General features: G+C 47.9%; 6 protein-coding genes across 6 annotated transcripts, besides 14 other annotated features; all 6 read left to right on the forward strand.

Moving 5' to 3' along the window:
- Positions 1 to 3849: a sequence feature (heterozygous, Esmeraldo-like haplotype).
- Positions 253 to 750, forward strand: Tc00.1047053508179.10 (DnaJ chaperone protein, putative; the record flags this gene model as incomplete). Its single annotated transcript, XM_803908.1, has 1 exon — positions 253 to 750. One exon carries the CDS (start codon positions 253 to 255, stop codon positions 748 to 750), a length of 498 nt encoding a protein of 165 aa, XP_809001.1.
- Positions 2333 to 2778: a mobile genetic element.
- Positions 2646 to 2665: a microsatellite.
- Positions 2784 to 2822: a sequence feature (T-rich).
- Tc00.1047053508179.30 (hypothetical protein, conserved) lies at positions 2963 to 6016 on the forward strand (the record flags this gene model as incomplete). The annotated part of the gene is made up of 1 exon (XM_803909.1): positions 2963 to 6016. One exon carries the CDS (start codon positions 2963 to 2965, stop codon positions 6014 to 6016), a length of 3054 nt encoding a protein of 1017 aa, XP_809002.1.
- Positions 3850 to 4045: a sequence feature (areas merged during assembly that could not be assigned to a particular haplotype. This can correspond to areas where the two haplotypes were merged or to regions with more than two copies in the genome that were merged during assembly.).
- Positions 4046 to 4123: a sequence feature (areas merged during assembly that could not be assigned to a particular haplotype. This can correspond to areas where the two haplotypes were merged or to regions with more than two copies in the genome that were merged during assembly.).
- Positions 4124 to 4557: a sequence feature (haploid, Esmeraldo-like haplotype).
- Positions 4558 to 17850: a sequence feature (heterozygous, Esmeraldo-like haplotype).
- Positions 6455 to 8155, forward strand: Tc00.1047053508179.40 (hypothetical protein, conserved; the record flags this gene model as incomplete). Its single annotated transcript, XM_803910.1, has 1 exon — positions 6455 to 8155. One exon carries the CDS (start codon positions 6455 to 6457, stop codon positions 8153 to 8155), a length of 1701 nt encoding a protein of 566 aa, XP_809003.1.
- Positions 8316 to 8429: a sequence feature (T-rich).
- Tc00.1047053508179.50 (hypothetical protein, conserved) lies at positions 8479 to 9438 on the forward strand (the record flags this gene model as incomplete). The annotated part of the gene is made up of 1 exon (XM_803911.1): positions 8479 to 9438. The coding sequence occupies one exon, from the start codon at positions 8479 to 8481 to the stop codon at positions 9436 to 9438; it is 960 nt and encodes a 319-aa protein (XP_809004.1).
- Positions 9585 to 9617: a sequence feature (T-rich).
- Tc00.1047053508179.60 (protein kinase, putative) lies at positions 9918 to 12719 on the forward strand (the record flags this gene model as incomplete). Its single annotated transcript, XM_803912.1, has 1 exon — positions 9918 to 12719. One exon carries the CDS (start codon positions 9918 to 9920, stop codon positions 12717 to 12719), a length of 2802 nt encoding a protein of 933 aa, XP_809005.1.
- Positions 14523 to 14968: a mobile genetic element.
- Positions 14836 to 14855: a microsatellite.
- On the forward strand, positions 15028 to 15780 carry Tc00.1047053508179.70 (GPR1/FUN34/yaaH family, putative; the record flags this gene model as incomplete). The annotated part of the gene is made up of 1 exon (XM_803913.1): positions 15028 to 15780. The coding sequence occupies one exon, from the start codon at positions 15028 to 15030 to the stop codon at positions 15778 to 15780; it is 753 nt and encodes a 250-aa protein (XP_809006.1).
- Positions 15935 to 15962: a sequence feature (AT_rich).
- Positions 17700 to 17850: a mobile genetic element.

The raw sequence follows: 17850 nt of genomic DNA on the forward strand, positions 1-17850 counted from the left end.
GCTTTTTTTGTTTGTGTGCTTTTGCTTTTGTCGTCACGGCAATTTGGCTTTTGTTTTTTCTGTGATTTATTTTTTGAAATTTGGGGCGCTCTTGCCTGTGATGCTTGTGGTTTTTTTTTTCCTACCGTTGTTGTGCTTCCTCCTTTTGAGGGAGAGGAGGGGAAGGAATCGGGGTGTCAATCATGTGCGCTACTTTCCTTGCGCGTTGTTGGGTGATCGCAGCAGAAGGAGTAGGATTTGGAAAGGACAGAAATGACGGATTACTATCAGAGTCTTGAACTCCCACGCGATGCGACGCAGGAGCAAATCCGAAGGAACTACCGCCAGCTGGCGTTAAGGTTTCACCCTGATAGGGCGGGACCGGAGGGGGCGGAGAGGCTCAAGGAGGTACAGTCGGCGTACGAGGTGCTCTTGAATCCCCAAAAGAGGAAAATATACGACAGGTTTGGAGCCAGATTTGTGGATAATCCGGTCTCGGAAGTGCTGATTCTCCAGCTTGGGGGACGTTTGATTTTGTGCATTATGGCATGCATACCTTTTTTAGCAGCATCGTTGGTTGTCATTTTTACTGCTTTTCTTGTCGCATATGTTGCGGGTCGTCTTGTGGCGCGGGACGCTCATTCTGTGAACAACCACAGTCGAGCCTATTGGAACTACGTCAAGGTCTTTTCACCGCTGTTCATTGTTGACATCATTGTCGGTATTCCAACGCTGGTTGTTTTTTTGTGTCGATGTGCACGTTACGTGTAGGAGTCTTCTCGTGGACGCTGATCATACTTTCTCTTATTGTACTCACCGTTCTTTTGCCTGTTGCCAAGGATGCAAACGACATGACATTTTTGCGTGGCGGCAATAATTTTCATTTGTGGCGTCGTCAACTCTATTGGGTACCATTACAAGGCTCCCCACGAGGCAAAAGCGTGAAAGACTAAAGGATAGCGGACACGACGAACTGTGGGCGTACGTGAATGTCTTTTTTGTTGTGGGCATTCTTAAAGGGATTTCTGTGGTGGTATTCAGCGCTCTTATTGCGTGTCGCGTGGACGAGGTCATTGCGGCAAATTACTTTGTGGTTTTGCCACTGCCATTCTACGCCTTTGGTGTTCTGACACTTCTTGACTCGATTTTGTACCGAATTTTCATCCAAAAATTACGAGGAAATTCTGCGGGCAGCTGCAATATTTTTTTCGTATCTATCCCGTTCATTATTGCTGTTGGCCTTGTCCTTGCATCGGTTTCAATGGTATCTAGGCGGCTAAACGACTTGGACCGTGCCCGTCACGGTGCTGCTGGGGATGTTTTTTCACTCTATGCGGCCCTCATTCCGGTGTATGTTCTTCTCGGGTCCTTTTTATTTTCTACGTTGATGATTTTTTGCTTCGTGTGTTTTTTCCTGTTGACTGAGGATGGCGAGGCGAGCAACTCGCCCCACGGCGATGCGGCGACGGAAAGAAATGACGAGCAACAGGGGAGTGAAGCGCATTCCGGTGGCGAGAAGGGAGTTGAGGGCGGACACGACGACGATGGACAGCCGAGCAGAAACGATTCTTTCTTCCAGGAGAGCCGTCGAAATCGGGATGTTCGTGACATGCCGCAGGGCGCTCCTGACACACCAACGGTTTTAAACGGCGAGATGTTCTTGCCTCAGCGCCCTCGGCAAAGGCTCTCGGATATTGACTAAACCCCTCTGCCCTCTTTAAGGGAAAAGAAGGCAATAGAGGAAGAGAATGTGGCGATGTTGTGGGAAGGAGGTGTGCGGGAGAATGGATGAAATCTTTCTTCAGAACATATCGACGCGCCCTGCTTTGTTTAGCTGTGGTTATGGGCAAAGGATTTGTTGGCGCGGCCCCTGTTTCTCTTTGAACTCAGCGAATGCGTAGAAGCATTCGGAAAGCAGGTGTGCTCAGATAGGGTCAGGTTTTTCGTAGCGCGTCGTGTTTGACTACGGCATTTCGTTGTGCATTAATTAATTTAGTTTTCAATGGTGCTGCGCGCTGCACGGTATTGACGGTAGTTTCCTTTGTTTATCCCGCCTACCACTACTACTACTACTCCCCGCGCAGAGTGGACTCCGGCGGTTGCAGGGGACTTTTAAAGAATGCCGTCCTGTGGGGGTTTCGATCCACCCGGCCGCCATAAAACAGAACTCATGAATTTATTTATTTGCGTTTATGTGGGTCTTGGATGACTGCTCTTTTTGGCATGTGTGTGTGTGTGTGTGGATCTTGGGCGCATTGAACCAAAATGGCTTCCCCAATTGTTGTGTCCTTTTCCTTTTTTCTGGGGAGAAGGGATAGGGCCTCCTTTATGCTTTTATATTCTTTCCACCTTTAGGAGCGTGTTAGGAGAGTGATCGCAGGGGAAAGCTGGTCGCCGTAATTATTATTATTATTCCCTGATAAAATGAATGCATTTCTTTACGCCACTTTCCCCTATTTTATGACTGTTTGGAAGACCACGACTTTAGCGGGAACAGGGAACCGACATTGGCAGGACGAAATTATTTGTGTATTTTTATTTTTTGCTTTCCCGCCTCCTCGTGGCGGGGTCTTGTGGCTGGGAGACACCCCAAAGTCTGCCACTTTGTAGGCAATAATATTTCTGATCCTAACAAAGTGCAAAAGGCCACTTGAGTGGTCATCCGAATATATATATATATATATATTGGAAGAAGGCATTGAGGGGAATTTGGTGCCTCTCCACTTACGCCCTTTTTTTATTCTTGTTTGATTTTTCTTAGACAATTCCAGGATCCGGCCAGCGGCCCAGGCGAATATTCTCCATTTTTTTTCTCTGTTCTTTTTTTGTTTTTTGTTTTTTCTCGCACTCCTTGTGTACCATCCTTTTGTGTTGTTTGTTCTTTCAAGCAGCAATTTTCTTTGTGTGTCCGTGTGTGTTCGCATGTTTTTTTTCTCCTTTCTTATTTGTCCAAATCAATGCATGCACTTCTCCCTATCTATATATGCATATATTTGCATGGGTGCACGCCGAGGTGTGTATATCGTTCTACGCAGAAGAAAGTGCAGGGAGGTGGTGTATTAGGGAGGCACATAGCCAAATATACACACACGGAAGTGCGGAGTACGGGAAAAAAAGGAGGAGGCGTAGCCGAAAGCACACGATGAAGCAGGGGGATGAGAAAAATAAAGATGGGAGTAACGGTCGTGCCTCACCCGACACAGCACACTACACTGTTGTCTCCCTTGATAGCATTGAGCATCACTATGTAGAGGTGTTGAAGGAACTTGCTATGGAGCCGCAACTTGAGCCGTTTAAAGATGAGTATGAAAAGATCCATCGTCTTCTGCGAAAGAGCAACGACGGCGAAAAGCGATTGTTGGCAAAGATCAAGGAATTGCAAATGGACCTTGAGGTGCATGGCACCAAAGTGGAGGCCGCGTTGAAACTATCGCAGGAGGATGAGGAAGTCATTGCAACATTGCGTAAAGAGATTGAAAAGGCGTGGTCTCTTGCCGATAGTGCTCACGCACGTGAAAAGGAGGGTCGCGAACACATCCAACAGTTGCGCAAACAAGTGGCAGAGCTGGATGCTCTTGTTGAAAAAAGCACGCGGAACACTGTGAGTCAGGCGGCATACCTGCGTGAGCTCATTCTTGCTAAGAAGCAGCTTGAGGGCGAGCGTGCAGTCGCGCATTCAAAAGTTTCCCAACTTTTAGATGAACGTGAGGCGATGCGAAGCAATTTTGAAAGGGTGCAACATGACAATGAGATGGCCCGACAACAGCTTGAGGCCAGTTTATCCAGCTATCAAACACTTCTTGACAGCCTTTCCGATGTCCAACGGGTGCGTGAGGGCCTTGAGCAGCAGGTGCGAGAGTGTCGTGCGACGTCTGACCGGCAAATGGTGGAGGCGGAGGAGCGGAAGGCCGCTGCAGAGGGGCTTTCTGCCGAGGAAAGTCATTTGAAGGTTCTTGCTGCAGAGGAGCGTGATGCCGTGGCGCGCATGGCGAAGCAGCTGGAGGAACAGCAGCGTCGGTTCAAGACGGAGGCGGATCGACTGGCCGTTGCAGAGGCGCAGAATGCGGAGGTCAAATCAGAGATCCCCAAACTCAAGGCCACACTGAAGGAACGACAGTCGGAAGTCGTGCGCCTTGCCAATGCGCTGCGGAAGGTGCGAAAGAGTGCAGAGGAGCAGCAGGTGAATATGCGGAGGGTGGTTCAGACACGAGAGGACCTTGTTCAGAAAACGGAGAAGCTTCATAACTCCATTGAAGAGCAGCTGCTTGTGCTGGAGGCGGAGGAAAAGGAGTTGCACTTGCAGGAGCTGCGACTCAAGAAAACCATCCCGGAGAAGACAGAGCTGATTGTGAATAACTCTCGCACGGAGAATGAGCGTGTGGCGATGGAGGGAAACAAGGTGGAGGAAGAAGGGAAACGGCACAACTTGGCCCTACAACTAGACCAGCTCTTATGCGAAAACGAGCTGCTTCGCAAGACCGTCTTTGAGCTGGAGCAAAGTCACGCAAAGATACTCGATCATGGTCAGCATATGGCGCTGCAATACCACCAAACAGTTGAGCAGACAAGAAAATACTGCGATAAAGCGCGTCTACTGGAACAGCAACTCACTGATAATGAGAAACGACATAAAGTGCAGCAGGATTTGCTTGACCGCGTCTCGGCAGACCGAGCACGTACTGAAAAGCAACTTAAAGAGAGCGAGATGGAGTGGTCTATGCTTAGGCAGCGGTATGTAACCAACGATGAGGAAATTCAGTTACTTAAGATGCAGCTTGTCGCAAAGGAGGGAGCACTTTGCCGTCTCCATATGGTCCGTCGGCAACTACAGCGGGACATTTCCAACGCCGAGCAGCGGGCAAGTCATTTGAAGGATGATGTCCTTAACGCCCACTCACGTCGTGAAGCACTGGAGAACGAGGCGCACCAACTTACTCATCTCATTTCAGAGTGTGATGCGGAGAAAAGCAAGTACCAATCCAAATTTGCGGCTCTTGTCAATGAACGGAATGTCCTTGCCACGCAGTTGATCCGCCGCAATGAAGAACTTAGGCTTCTTTACAGTAAGATTCGTCTTCAAGAAAGCGCTATTGAAAAGGGCGCTAGTGAATACGATCGGCAAGTGCGGAATATCGTAGCTACCCGTGATGGACTTGCTGAGCTGCGGCTGCGATGTCGTCTTGCTCTTGTACGTCTTCGCTATTCCGAGAAACTGCGGAGCCGGAAGCAGAGTATTGAGCAAGAACTGTTTACTGAACAGCAACGGTGCCGAGCGCTTGTAGACGAGCTCCAACGTCCAGTTCATGTCCATCGTTGGCGGCGACTGGAAGGTGATGCCCCGGAGGTGCTTGATGGCATCTACAAGGCACAGGCTCTTGAGCGACAGATTTTAAAGAAGCACGACATGCTTGCTGAGAAAACACAGCTGCTGGCGAAGCGCACGGCGGAGTATGATGCTATTCGGCGGAAGCTTGCCTCTTTGCCGGGCCCGGAATTGGCTGAAGATTTGAGCCTCTACAAAGAAAATTTAGAGCGGCGTGAAGAACAGATCGAAGGGATGAACGCAGAGCTTCAAGAAGTTGAGCAGCATGCCGACGTGCTCAAGGAGGAGGTAAGGCAGCTTTCATTGGAATTAGGTGATGCGAAAAGGCGTTACTTTGGCGCAAAACACAAGAACGATCTTTTGCGTCGTGAACAGGCCGTGTTTCGTTCAACATGGGGGGAATCTTCGGCAATTGCAAATATCGCTCTTGCAGCGGCCTCTGCCCATCAGCAAAAACAACGACTTGCCGGAAGTGGTGGTGGCGGCAGTGGCAAAGACAGTAGCAACCAGCAGGGTGTATGGCTAGAGCGTCCTGTTGGAGCACGACGCCCTTGTTTGTGGCACACGCGAACACAAATGCGTAGGGAACGCATGTTGCAGGAAGCGCGCCTCGTTCAGGCGCTTTCCTCCGGTGCACCCGCCCCCAACTACCCACTGCAGTTCCGTCCACAACAACGGCAGTTTGTTGGTGGAGGTTTTGCGCTTACGCGGTGAAACAAGGTTTATGGTTTTACTGAAACACATGTACAGGATGTGCTCATATGTGAAGCAGAGAGAAGGAGAAGGATGGTGCCGAGGAAAGAAAAAAATAATAATAATAACAGCAGTATCCTTTATCCTTACGTATAACCAGAGAAACGGTATGTTATTTTTATTGGGGTTTTATTTCCTTACTTTATACGTGGGATCAGAAGATTTGAAGTTTATTTTTCCCTTTTTCTTGGCGTTAGAAGTTTTTGGAGGGAACAGACATGTAGAGAGTCTTTCTGGTGAATCGGAACACCACGTCTCCTCCAGTAGTGTTACAAGTAATAATGGACACTACAACTGCGTTGTCTTTTTCTTCCCACTTTTTTTTTTTTTTTTTTTGACTGACATTAAAATGCGATCTTACCGACTCTGCTCCCCCTTTTTTTTATATATTGCTTGGCCATGTTTGTTAAAATGAAGGGGTCGGAGATGCAGAAGGCCTTTGGACGGGGTGCTGCTGCTGCTGCTGCTCTTTCTGGCGGTAGCAGTGGTGCTTGTAGTAACGGCAACGGTGATGATGTTTCCGACGCGTTTGGGGTGTTTCAGAATGCACACATCAATGCGTTTCCTGTGCGTGCGGCGATAGACATTGGGACGGGTGGCATGATTTCCATGGCGGTTGGACGCGTTGACGCAGCGCGCAATGCCGTGCGCGACTTCATGTACCAGACGACGCTGCCGCTTCACCTCATGTCAGCCAACGCCGAGTCTTCCTCGGGTCCGTTTGTTCTTTCCTCCCGTACATTTGAAACGCCTCCTTCCACTTTTATTCTCAGCGAAAAGACACGGACAGACATTCGAAACAAAATGCGTATGCTACATGGGGCATTGCGTCGTGATCAATACGATGGTCTGAGTGAACGGGCTGCTGTGGTCTCGTGGCCGCTGTGCGAAGCCGCGGACGCCCTTTCTTTAGCAGAAGAACTAACACGTGAGTTCAAGGTGGACGTCCGCGTATTGGGAAAGACGTTTCATGTGAGCACTTTATGCCATACTTCAAAGCCCTTGTTTGGAACCGAGGGGGCGGCGACTCTTCTCCGGAAAAAAGAGGTGAAGGATCGCGCCCTTCAAAAAGGTCACAGCAATACTGATGATGACAGCTTGCAGTTGCTTATGCAACAAATTGTTCGTAGACGGGAGAAGCGGCGTACGCGACACTGCAGCACAGGAAATCAGGATTGTCATCATGTAAATATCGATGAACACTGCGCGGTGCCTCCAAGGCAACAACTGGAACAGCTGGCTTTCCTTGCGCACGCTGCAGTGAGCAAGTGCATTGCTCCCCAACGCATGCTTGTTATCACGGAGGATCGCCATAAAGGCCTCTGTATTCTTGCTGCGGACACAACAGAGGAGGATGTGACGGACAAAGAGGGCAAAAATGCTGTGGTGTTACGCAATACCCCGGTATCGGGTGGTCTGCTGTTACACGTTCTACCAGTTGATATTTTCGCGGCCCAACGTCTGTTGCTTACAGCAGTGCAGCGTCGTGCAGATTTATCGGAAAACACCGAAGACGGACGCAGTCCCAATCCTGTTCTTCGTGAGGAGTTTAGAGAACTGCGATGCTTGCTGGAGAAAATGATAGCCCCAACTTTACCGGCATGGGTACATGAGAAGTCTGGCGCTGGTGGTCTCATTTGTGGCTCAAGCTTCAACGGAGGTGTACTTAACATCGCTGCGCGGGTGGCACAGAGAACAAATGTTTCACTTGACCACCTTGAAACACATGCGGAGATGCATTACTGTGGTCTTACAGATGTGTTACTAGCGGTAAATTACCCAGACCCAACGACTGTGTTGCCGAGTGCCGCCGTTGCCATTGCGTTAATGCGAGCACTCGAGACTAACCGCTTTGAGTACTTACCGGAAGTGGGCATTGCCGCCGCGTTGTTAGTTCAGCCCTCTTTATGGATATACGATCGGCGTGAGAAGGTGAGGACGACGCTGCAAAAGAAAAAGTTCTTCAGCGGCTCTACTGCACAACGTACATTTTGTCGGCCGCACGCTAGAGAAAACCCTTCTGCGTCGCCAGAGGCATCATGGCAACTTAACCAATCGTGGAATCCGTTGTCGTACGCAAACAGCACGAAGGGGACATGAGGGGTGAGCCTGAGACGGGGGTCGGCAAGGAAATATGACGCACATTTTTTTTCGAGGAAAATGAACGATGACGGGCGTATACTTCGAGGAGAGAGTTTTTCCTTTAATAATTCCAGCAATACATTGGCTTTTTGTTGCGTTACTTCTTTCCTACACACACTTTTTTTTTTTTTTTTTTGTACCTTTTAATCCTTTTTTGTCCAGTGGTTTGATTCCTTTCATTTATCTACTTTTATTACTTTTCCCATTATTATTATTATTATTTTTTTTTTTTGCGTGTGGGTCTCCTGAATTGTTAGAAGTGAAGATAAAGGAAAGGGCACATGTCTTTCCCATTGATTGGGGCCTTCTTGTTGCTGCTGCTTCTTCTATGTTTTGTGGGTGTTTTCATTTGCCGTCGACAGGTAGTGCCAACTCGCGTGAGCTCGCGTGGGTCAACGCGGACGTCACTGGCACACAAAGGAAGTGAGGCTGACACGGAGGATGATGGAGACGGTGAAAGTATGACTGCGCGTCATGGGCCGCCAAACCCACAGGAGGTTGCCGCGTTGTTGCGCCGCCGCCAGGCGCAACGGGCACAGGGACGTGGTGACGGCGCTCCAGATGACGGGGCGGCGACACCACAACCAAAACTCACGCGGCTGCAAAAGAAGAAACAGGAAAAGGACCGTGAACGAGAGGAGCGACGCCAGGCACAGGAGGCGGCCGAGAGCAATCGACGCACCAGGCAAGAGGCGGAGCGACAGCGACAGGAAGACCACCAGCGCGATGAGGAGGAGCGTCTGCTTGCAGAAGAGAAGGCGCTTCAGGAGTTACGTGACGAGAAGAAGCGACAAGATGATGAGGAATACGCCAAGTGGATAGGCGCCATTGGTTTAGAGGAATGTGGTGAGATTGGGGATGAGGAAAGGGTGCGGCAAGAGGCATTACTCGCGTTCTTGACGGGACGAGCGAGGGAATTGGAGGCGCGTCAAGAAAACCAAACGGAACAGTTGTTAAAGTCTGCATCTCCAACGGCTACTGCAACAGATGAAGAGTCCTCGCGAAGTATTCTGGTGCTGAGTAGCGTAGCACGAGAGTACAACGTCACGGTGGATTTGTTGGTGAAACTTATCGAGAAGTTGCTTAATGACGGAGTTATTGGTGGGGTATTCGATGATCGGGGAAAGTTCATTTTTGTGGTCGAGGCGCATTATCGTGAAATAGCTCTGTTCATTCAACAGCGCGGCCGTGTGTCCGTGAAGGAGCTCGTCAGGGAGTGCAACCGAGTGATTTTGTCGTGACGCGTGGTAAAGGAAGGATCCGTGGCTCTCCTTTCTCTTTGTATCCTTGTATGCTCTTTTGTTTTCTTTCACAACGTTGGGTGTCTCCTGCCCCTTCCTCCCAAGTGCGAGTCTCCACTTTATTTGGCCTGCTTTTATTTTACACATTTTTTTTTTTTTTTTTTGCTTTCCTTTTTCTTCCTTGTGGCTTACTTGCATTCTTGCAAGGGGGGAAACAAAACATACATAGAGAAAGGGAGCGGAAGGAAAAAAAGCATTCCCCACAGTTTCTATATATACAAATATATATATAGCATCGGGGAGGTGGACAGTCATACAGGAGTGCTAGCAGGGCTCTTTGTTTGTTTGTTTCTTTCTTGAGGAACTTTTCTTCTTTGTTGCGGCGCATACTTTTGGCGTTCCCTCACTCTATTGCAGAGACACTGTGACGACGGAACACAATTTTACGCCGAGTGCCCGCTATAAATACACCGCATTTGATGGATACAAGGAACCAAAGTAGGTTGGGAGTTATACGGAGGGAAGAGGACGTTGCAGCCGCCGTGGAGGCCGCTGCCCCCCAGACGATCCAAAACGGCCAACAAGGCAAAAGCGAGGTGAAGTCGAGGATGACTCGGAATTTATTGGGTTGCTCGAACAGCGCGTCAGAAAGAGAGATTTGCGAAAAAATGTGTGCTGATGAGAATGGGCCTTTCGAGCCGGGGCTTTCTGGCGACGCACGTTTCTCAATGCCCTTAAAAAAGAAGGGGGATTTTCGTAACGAACCTGCATTAGTGGCAAAAGAGGCAGGATCGCCGGAGATTTTTATAAATGGTGCCGATACACGGCAACTGCCGCAAGAGGCGCGAAGGGGAGAAGTGCGACGTCCGCTGGAACAACCTGTATTGCAGCCCGCAGAAAACGTGGCGGCCAACAACGGATGCAATGATGCTTATAGACACCAAAATGGTTTCCAACGATTGGACAAGGTCTCAGGAGAATCTTCCAACATGTGCAGTAAACCCACCGTAAATGTTGTCTTAGAAGGTAAAGGGGGCTCCCGTATTCTTGACACGCCTGTGGTTCAGACCTTGCCGGCTTTCTTCAATTGTCTACCTGGTGCCATGAGCAAAAACACCATTCAAGAATCGAATGGCAACAACGGCTTCCACTCAGCCGCCGTCTTTCAGCATGACTCGGAAGATGCCGCAAGGCGTGTCGTTGTGACCGATGGAAACAAAACTGCAACTCAATCGGCGTATTCGATGGAGGTCTTGCAAGGTGATTTACCATATTCTATAATTTGTGAACTACAGCACTTGAAACATCGTAGGAATTCAAGAACTCTTCCTGAATCACTTGACCCTGCAATCAACGCAAAGACACCCAGCCCAATGCCAGTGACACTGGTTGGAGCAGGGAATCACCACCGGCGGAAACACATAAAATTGGTGAGCTCTTACATTCTTGGTCCTCTCCTTGGGGAAGGCGTGTTTGGTGTTGTTCGTGACGCCATTGACACCTCCGCCAATGGTGTCTTCCCTCCGCGTTTTCAGCGCGTTGCAATTAAAAGTTACAAGTATCGCCGACCTGCTGCGCCAGGACCTGATCCAATATATGACCCTGTGGCGAGTTTCCCTCCCGCTGTTTCTTTTTCAAAAAATGTTACATATACGCCTATTTCTGATTTTAAAAACCATCATAGTTCAAAGATCCAGCGAATGTTAGAAAACGAAGTTTGTAACCTGCAGCGGTTTCATTGTCCTAATATTATTCGTGGTATTGACATTTTTAGACGGTATGGGAAGGATTATGTCGTTCTTCCCATCGCTATTTGCAATCTGGATCAATTGGTGAAGGAAACCGTACAATATGAAATCCGCCAAAGACAACTTCAGTCGAACACCGGGGCATCTTTTCTTTCTGGTCAAGGGAGCATCTTGCCGGATAATAAATCGGGCTCTGAGATGATAATCGATCTTTCGTGTGCAAGTTACATAAGCGCGGGTGAAACTGAGATGAACTTACTTAGCTCTACACAGGGTGACAGCGTGTTTCCCCTTTTTTCCGCCGATTTTGTGAGAGGTGTCATGTATCAGCTGCTGCATGGAGTTGCGTACCTGCACAATCAAGGCCTTGCACATAATGACTTAAAGCTACAAAATATTCTTCTTTTTGCCAACGGAGAATTGAAAATCTCAGACCTTGGCAGCGTCCTGGAAGAGTATAACGATCAGGGGACCCCGATGTATATTTCTCCAGAAGTCTGCAAATATTTTTACTGTGCTGAAGATGTTGAAGATGAAAAAAATATGGTTAAAGTTGACGCATTCAAAAATGACATGTGGAGCTGTGGCGTGATTCTTTACTATCTTCTTGTGGGGAGGCCACTCTGGGAATGTAAAATGGATGTCTGCAATAGGTATCAATTGTTTCGTGAGATTGCTTCGCAAACATCTCCAATTGATTTGGATTACGTCCCTGAACCAAGAGAAACAACAGAAACAACAACCATGATGATGGATGACTCGTTAGGGAAAGTCAACAACACGCCTGATAGCAGTGCAACGGAGGAGATTTCACCCTTGAGTCTGCGTCACTTGTTAAGGTGTTTGCTTGATATTAATCCCGCCACACGCTTGTCGGCAAAAGATGCCATTGAGCATCCGTCACTGCGTGCACTGCAGTTGGGGGGGAGTTTTGGCAATGATGCAATAGGTATGGCACAACGAGAAGTGGCTTTTCGTGTGTCGCAGTCACCCCATCTTCAACTGTTTATTAAAAGGGATCGGGAGAAACACTTGCAGTTCGTGGCGGAGTGTTGCAGTACGCTGAACATAGTGCTACCAAAGGAGATATTCCTTCCAGGTACTGGGGAGGGTGGTTGCGAGAATGAGTGGGTTGAGGACACGGACAGTCCCTTGTTCCGAAGTGCCACCTCCTCCCTAACGAACGCGACTGTGGACAGGAGTATCTTTCCCACAACGCGGGATTACCACTACTATGAGAACAAATTAGGGAGGGCCGAGCATGATCTACGGTCTCTTCTTCAAAATCATGCAAAGGTGAACATGTTGCGGAATTATATGTTTGGCACAGTACTTGTGGAATGCGGCTACCGAAACGCTGAAGAGGCGGAAGCAAAGCGTATACTAGATCTAAAGAAGAATCAAATGAAACTTGTAGCCGCCGAACAAAAAGAACTTTTGCAAGCAAAATCCGCACGCGTTTTAGTTGGTACAAGCAACCAGAAGAACATTGAGAGAAACCAATGCTCTGGCTGCTTTTGTGGCCTCATGTAAGGCATTTGGATCTATTTATTTATTTATTTTTTCTCTCCGCGTGTGTGTGTGTGCTTCAGTAGTTGGGGGAAAAGAGGGACGGTAAAAGGGGAAATTTGGGTGATGTGGATTGGTTGCGAAGAGAACGAGCGAAAAGGAAACATAAAAGGTGACGAAAACAACAACAACAAAAAAAATTAAATAAACGCGTGTGTACAAGAGGTTTGATGGGACTATGCGGAGTTTTATATGTGTTATAATTGAAGTGCGTGCCACCCGTTGGTTGACCCGTGGCCTATGAGCATGTAACCATGTGTTTGGGCCTAATTGCATGTGTACATGAGGCTCAGACAACAACCCCCCAAGGGTGCGGGTCTGTTTTTTAAACCCCTTTTTGTATTTTTTTCCATTATAGCTTTGTGTGACGAGTCGTTAGCAGATAAAAATACCGCGTTTCTGGTCTTTCAACAGTGGTGTTTTTCTCTTTTTGAATAGCCCTTCCTCCCCCTTTGTGGTATATAAATATATTGATCTCCAGTGTTTACTGACCTGGTATTGGGTTATGGATTGAGCGCAGGGGCCGCATGCGATTCTACAATTGTGTTTGTGTGTTGTTGTTTGTTTGAGTTTCTGATAACGCGGGAAGATACAATGAAATAAGTTTCTTTGTCTGTTTCTTTTGTTTTGAGTTTTTTTAAAGGGGATTGGCTCGTTGGTGCTGGTCTGCAAGGGGGGAGAAAACGAGATACGCGGCAAAACGACGGACGCATAGACTGAGGGGAATGGAATTCGCGTTTTGTTGTTCATTTCTGTTGATTGCGCAAAGCTTTGTGTTGTATTTTCATTATTTGACTGGCCTGTGTTTCTCCTTTACGCTTTCTCTTTTGTCGCCATCCTTTTCGTTGTCGCTGCATGCCCTTTTCTTTCTGTTATGTTGTAGTCGGTTGTGTGGGCCATGTCACTTTTTTGCTCGTAATTCCCACCCGCTCGTAACGACGTTGGGCTGTGACGGGGCCAAATTTCCTGCCGTCTCTATTTGGATTCTTTTTGGCTCCTGCTCTCCCACTGTTGCGATTGCACCCCGAAAGTTCCTCTACGCACACTACTTGGGTTGTGGGAAGACGCTGGCAGGATGGTGTGCACACTATTTTTGCTGACGTACACTCTTTGCTTAAATATGAACAAATCGCATGGAGAGGGGGATTTTCGTGTTCCGTCACCGCCGGTCGGATTTCCCTGTCTGTTGTGAGTATAATTCAACGCTTTGGGTGGCTTTTGGCCCGCTCGTGGAAGAATTGGGGGGCGGATAACGCTTTTTAAATAAGCACCAAGGAGAGCAAGGCAACATGCATATGGATAATAAATTGTCGGCGCCCTTGTGGCGGTTGTGTCAACGAACTTTGTCTCGTTTTTGTCCCCTTTTGTGTGATGCGAGTTAGCGCTAGGTTGTCCACTCGCAACGGCGAATCATTGGCCCCGATTGGGTGCAGTTTGATTCCTTGCGACGGTGTTCACACATTTTAATTATCCCTTGTTGTGTGGAAGCATTGCGAATTGGACGAGTTTCTTCAATCTCGTGGTGGGGGAGGCCTCACGACTCCTTTTATTGCCGTGCTAATTGTTGGCTGTCAAAGTACACATGGGGGAGGGTGTTGGTTGGTGATGTGGTGGTTTTTTTAGCTTGATGTGTTATTGGTACTGGCGGCCTCTTTCTTCATTTCTCCCTTTTAAAGGAATGGCGAGAAGAGGTACGATGAGCATCTTAAAGATATTGCCGGCGTGTGTGTGTTGCTGTTTGGCACGATGTTTTTTGTTGCCACCTTTAGGAGCGTGTTAGGAGAGTGATCGCAGGGGAAAGCTGGTCGCCTTAATTATTATTATTATTCCCTGATAAAATGAATGCATTTCTTTACGCCACTTTCCCCTATTTTATGGCTGTTTGGAAGACCACGACTTTAGCGGGAACAGGGAACCGACATTGGCAGGACTAAATTATTTGTGTATTTTTATTTTTTGCTTTCCCGCCTCCTCGTGGCGGGGTCTTGTGGCTGGGAGACACCCCAAAGTCTGCCACTTTGTAGGCAATAATATTTCTGATCCTAACAAAGTGCAAAAGGCCACTTGAGTGGTCATCCGAATATATATATATATATATATTGGAAGAAGGCATTGAGGGGAATTTGGTGCCTCTCCACTTACGCCCTTTTTTTAGTCTTGTTTGATTTTTCTTAGACAATTCCAGGATCCGGCCAGCGGCCCAGGCGAATATTCTCTATTTTTTTTCTCTGTTGTGCCCACTTCACAGCCGCTGCGTGCAGTCACTAAAAAGATGCAAACAAGAGAGGAAATGTGCGTGCGGGGCAATGTGAATGATAACATGGCTGATATCACTGGGCCTGTGAGGTATGACGATTGTACTCCGACAAGAAATGGGGATGAGGCCAGGGAGATGACCCCGGAGAGCCTTGCAGTTGTGAATGATTATCGGCAGAAGCTTGGTAATCCCGGCGCGCTTGGGTTGCTCGCCTTTGGCACAACCACCCTCTTGGTTAATACGTCCACTGCGAAGCTATTCGCGATGAACACAACGACGGCAGGAGTTGTCATAATGTACGGCGGTCTCACGCAACTGATTGCGGGCGTCATGGAATTTGTTCGTGGCAACACGTTTGGCTGTACGATTTCCACTAGCTTTGGTGCCTTTTGGCTGGCGACGGCTATGGCGTGGATTTTACCGCAGAAGAACGCGGGCACGCCTTATGCATCTCTGCAAGGGGCGGAGGATGGATTGATCGGTATCAACGCCTTTTTGTGGGCACTTATTCTTTTTATCGGATTTTTGTCTTCTCTTTGCGAGCCGCTTGCAGTTACTATGGTTTTCTTTACAGGGTTTCTCTTCATCTTGACTCAGAGCATTGCTTTATGGGCGAATAGCAGCGTTATGTTGCAGGTCGCCGGTTACGAGGGAATGATCTGCGGCGCCATTGCCTTTTACTGTGGCATCGCAATGACGTTGAATGATGCCCACAAAAGAACACTGCTGCCTTTGTTCCCTCCATGTATTAGGAGGGTTAAGAGTTAACGTGACCGGAGGAGGAGAAGAGAGGCGGGGAAGAGAAAAAAAATAGGGAGAAATGAGGGTTTTCCCACCACTCCGCTCACGTGGAGGGGTGACGAGGAAGACAAAGGAGTGCTATAGATACATTAAGTCCGCAGTAATAAAAAATGAAGAAAACAAATATAATTATAATAATTGAAAATAAACAAACGATTTACAAAATCCTGCACCGTTGATTACAATCAAACAGCAGGAAATAAAAATTTAATATTTCCTACTCTCAAAAATGAAAAACTCAGCCGAAGAAAAAAGAAAAAAAAACGTGTAAAGAAAATAAACGCGTGTGTACAAGAGGTTTGATGGGACTATGCGGAGTTTTATATGTGTTATAATTGAAGTGCGTGCCACCCGTTGGTTGACCCGTGGCCTATGAGCATGTAACCATGTGTTTGGGCCTAATTGCATGTGTACATGAGGCTCGGACAACAACCCCCCAAGGGTGCGGGTCTGTTTCTTAAACCCCTTTTTGTATTTTTTTCCATTATAGCTTTGTGTGACGAGTCGTTAGCAGATAAAAATACCGCGTTTCTGGTCTTTCAACAGTGGTGTTTTTCTCTTTTTGAATAGCCCTTCCTCCCCCTTTGTGGTATATAAATATATTGATCTCCAGTGTTTACTGACCTGGTATTGGGTTATGGATTGAGCGCAGGGGCCGCATGCGATTCTACAATTGTGTTTGTGTGTTGTTGTTTGTTTGAGTTTCTGATAAAGCGAGAAGATACAATGAAATAAATTTTTTGTCTGTTTCTTTTGTTTTGAGTTTTTTTTAAAGGCGTTGGCTCGTTGGTGCCGGTCTGCAAGGGGGGAGAAAACGAGATGCGCGGCAAAACAACGGACGCATAGAGTGAGGGGAATGGAATTCGCGGTTTGTTGTTCATTTCTGTTGATTGCGCAGAGCTTTGCGTTTTATTTTTATTATTTGACTGGCCTGTGTGTCTCCTTTTGTCGCCATCCTTTTCTTTGTCGCTGCATGCCCTTTTCTTTCTGTTATTTTGTAGTCGGTTGTGTGGGCCATGTCACTTTTTTGCTCGTAATTCTCACCCGCTCGTAACGACGTTGGGCTGCGACGGGGCCAAATTTCCTGCCGTCTCTCTTTGGATTCCTTTTGGCTCCTGCTCTCCCACTGTTGCGATTGCGCCCCGAAAGTTCCTATACGCACACAATTTGGGTTGTGGGAAGACGCTAGCAGGATGGTGTGCACACCATTTTTGCTGGCGTACATTCTCTGCCCAAATATGAACAAATCGCATGGAGGGGGGGATTTTTGTGGTCCGTCACCGCCGGTCGGATTTCCCTGTCTGTTGTGAGTATAATTCAACGCTTTGGGTGGCTTTTGGCCCGCTCGTGGAAGAATTGGGGGGCGGATAACGCTTTTTAAATAAGCACCAAGGAGAGCAAGGCAACATGCATATGGATAATAAATTGTCGGCGCCCTTGTGGCGGTTGTGTCAACGAACTTTGTCTCGTTTTTGTCCCCTTTTGTGTGATGCGAGTTAGCGCTAGGTTGTCCACTCGCAACGGCGAATCATTGGCCCCGATTGGGTGCAGTTTGATTCCTTGCGACGGTGTTCACACATTTTAATTATCCCTTGTTGTGTGGAAGCATTGCGAATTGGACGAGTTTCTTCAATCTCGTGGTGGGGGAGGCCTCACGACTCCTTTTATTGCCGTGCTAATTGTTGGCTGTCAAAGTACACATGGGGGAGGGTGTTGGTTGGTGATGTGGTGGTTCTTCTAGCTTGATGTGTTATTGGTACTGGCGGCCCCTTTCTTCATTTCTCCCTTTTAAAGGAATGGCGAGAAGAGGTACGATGAGCATCTTAAAGATATTGCCGGCGTGTGTGTGTTGCTGTTTGGCACGATGTTTTTTGTTGCCAACTTTGGGAGCGTGTTAGGAGAGTGATCGCAGGGGAAAGCTGGTCGCCGTAATTATTATTATTATTCCCTGATAAAATGAATGCATTTCTTTACGCCACTTTCCCCTATTTTATGACTGTTTGGAAGACCACGTTTTTAGCGGGGAACAGGGAACCG

This window comes from Trypanosoma cruzi, genomic scaffold, assembly GCF_000209065.1.
Source record: "Trypanosoma cruzi strain CL Brener 1047053516711 genomic scaffold, whole genome shotgun sequence".
Classification (NCBI taxonomy): Eukaryota; Euglenozoa; class Kinetoplastea; order Trypanosomatida; family Trypanosomatidae; genus Trypanosoma; species Trypanosoma cruzi.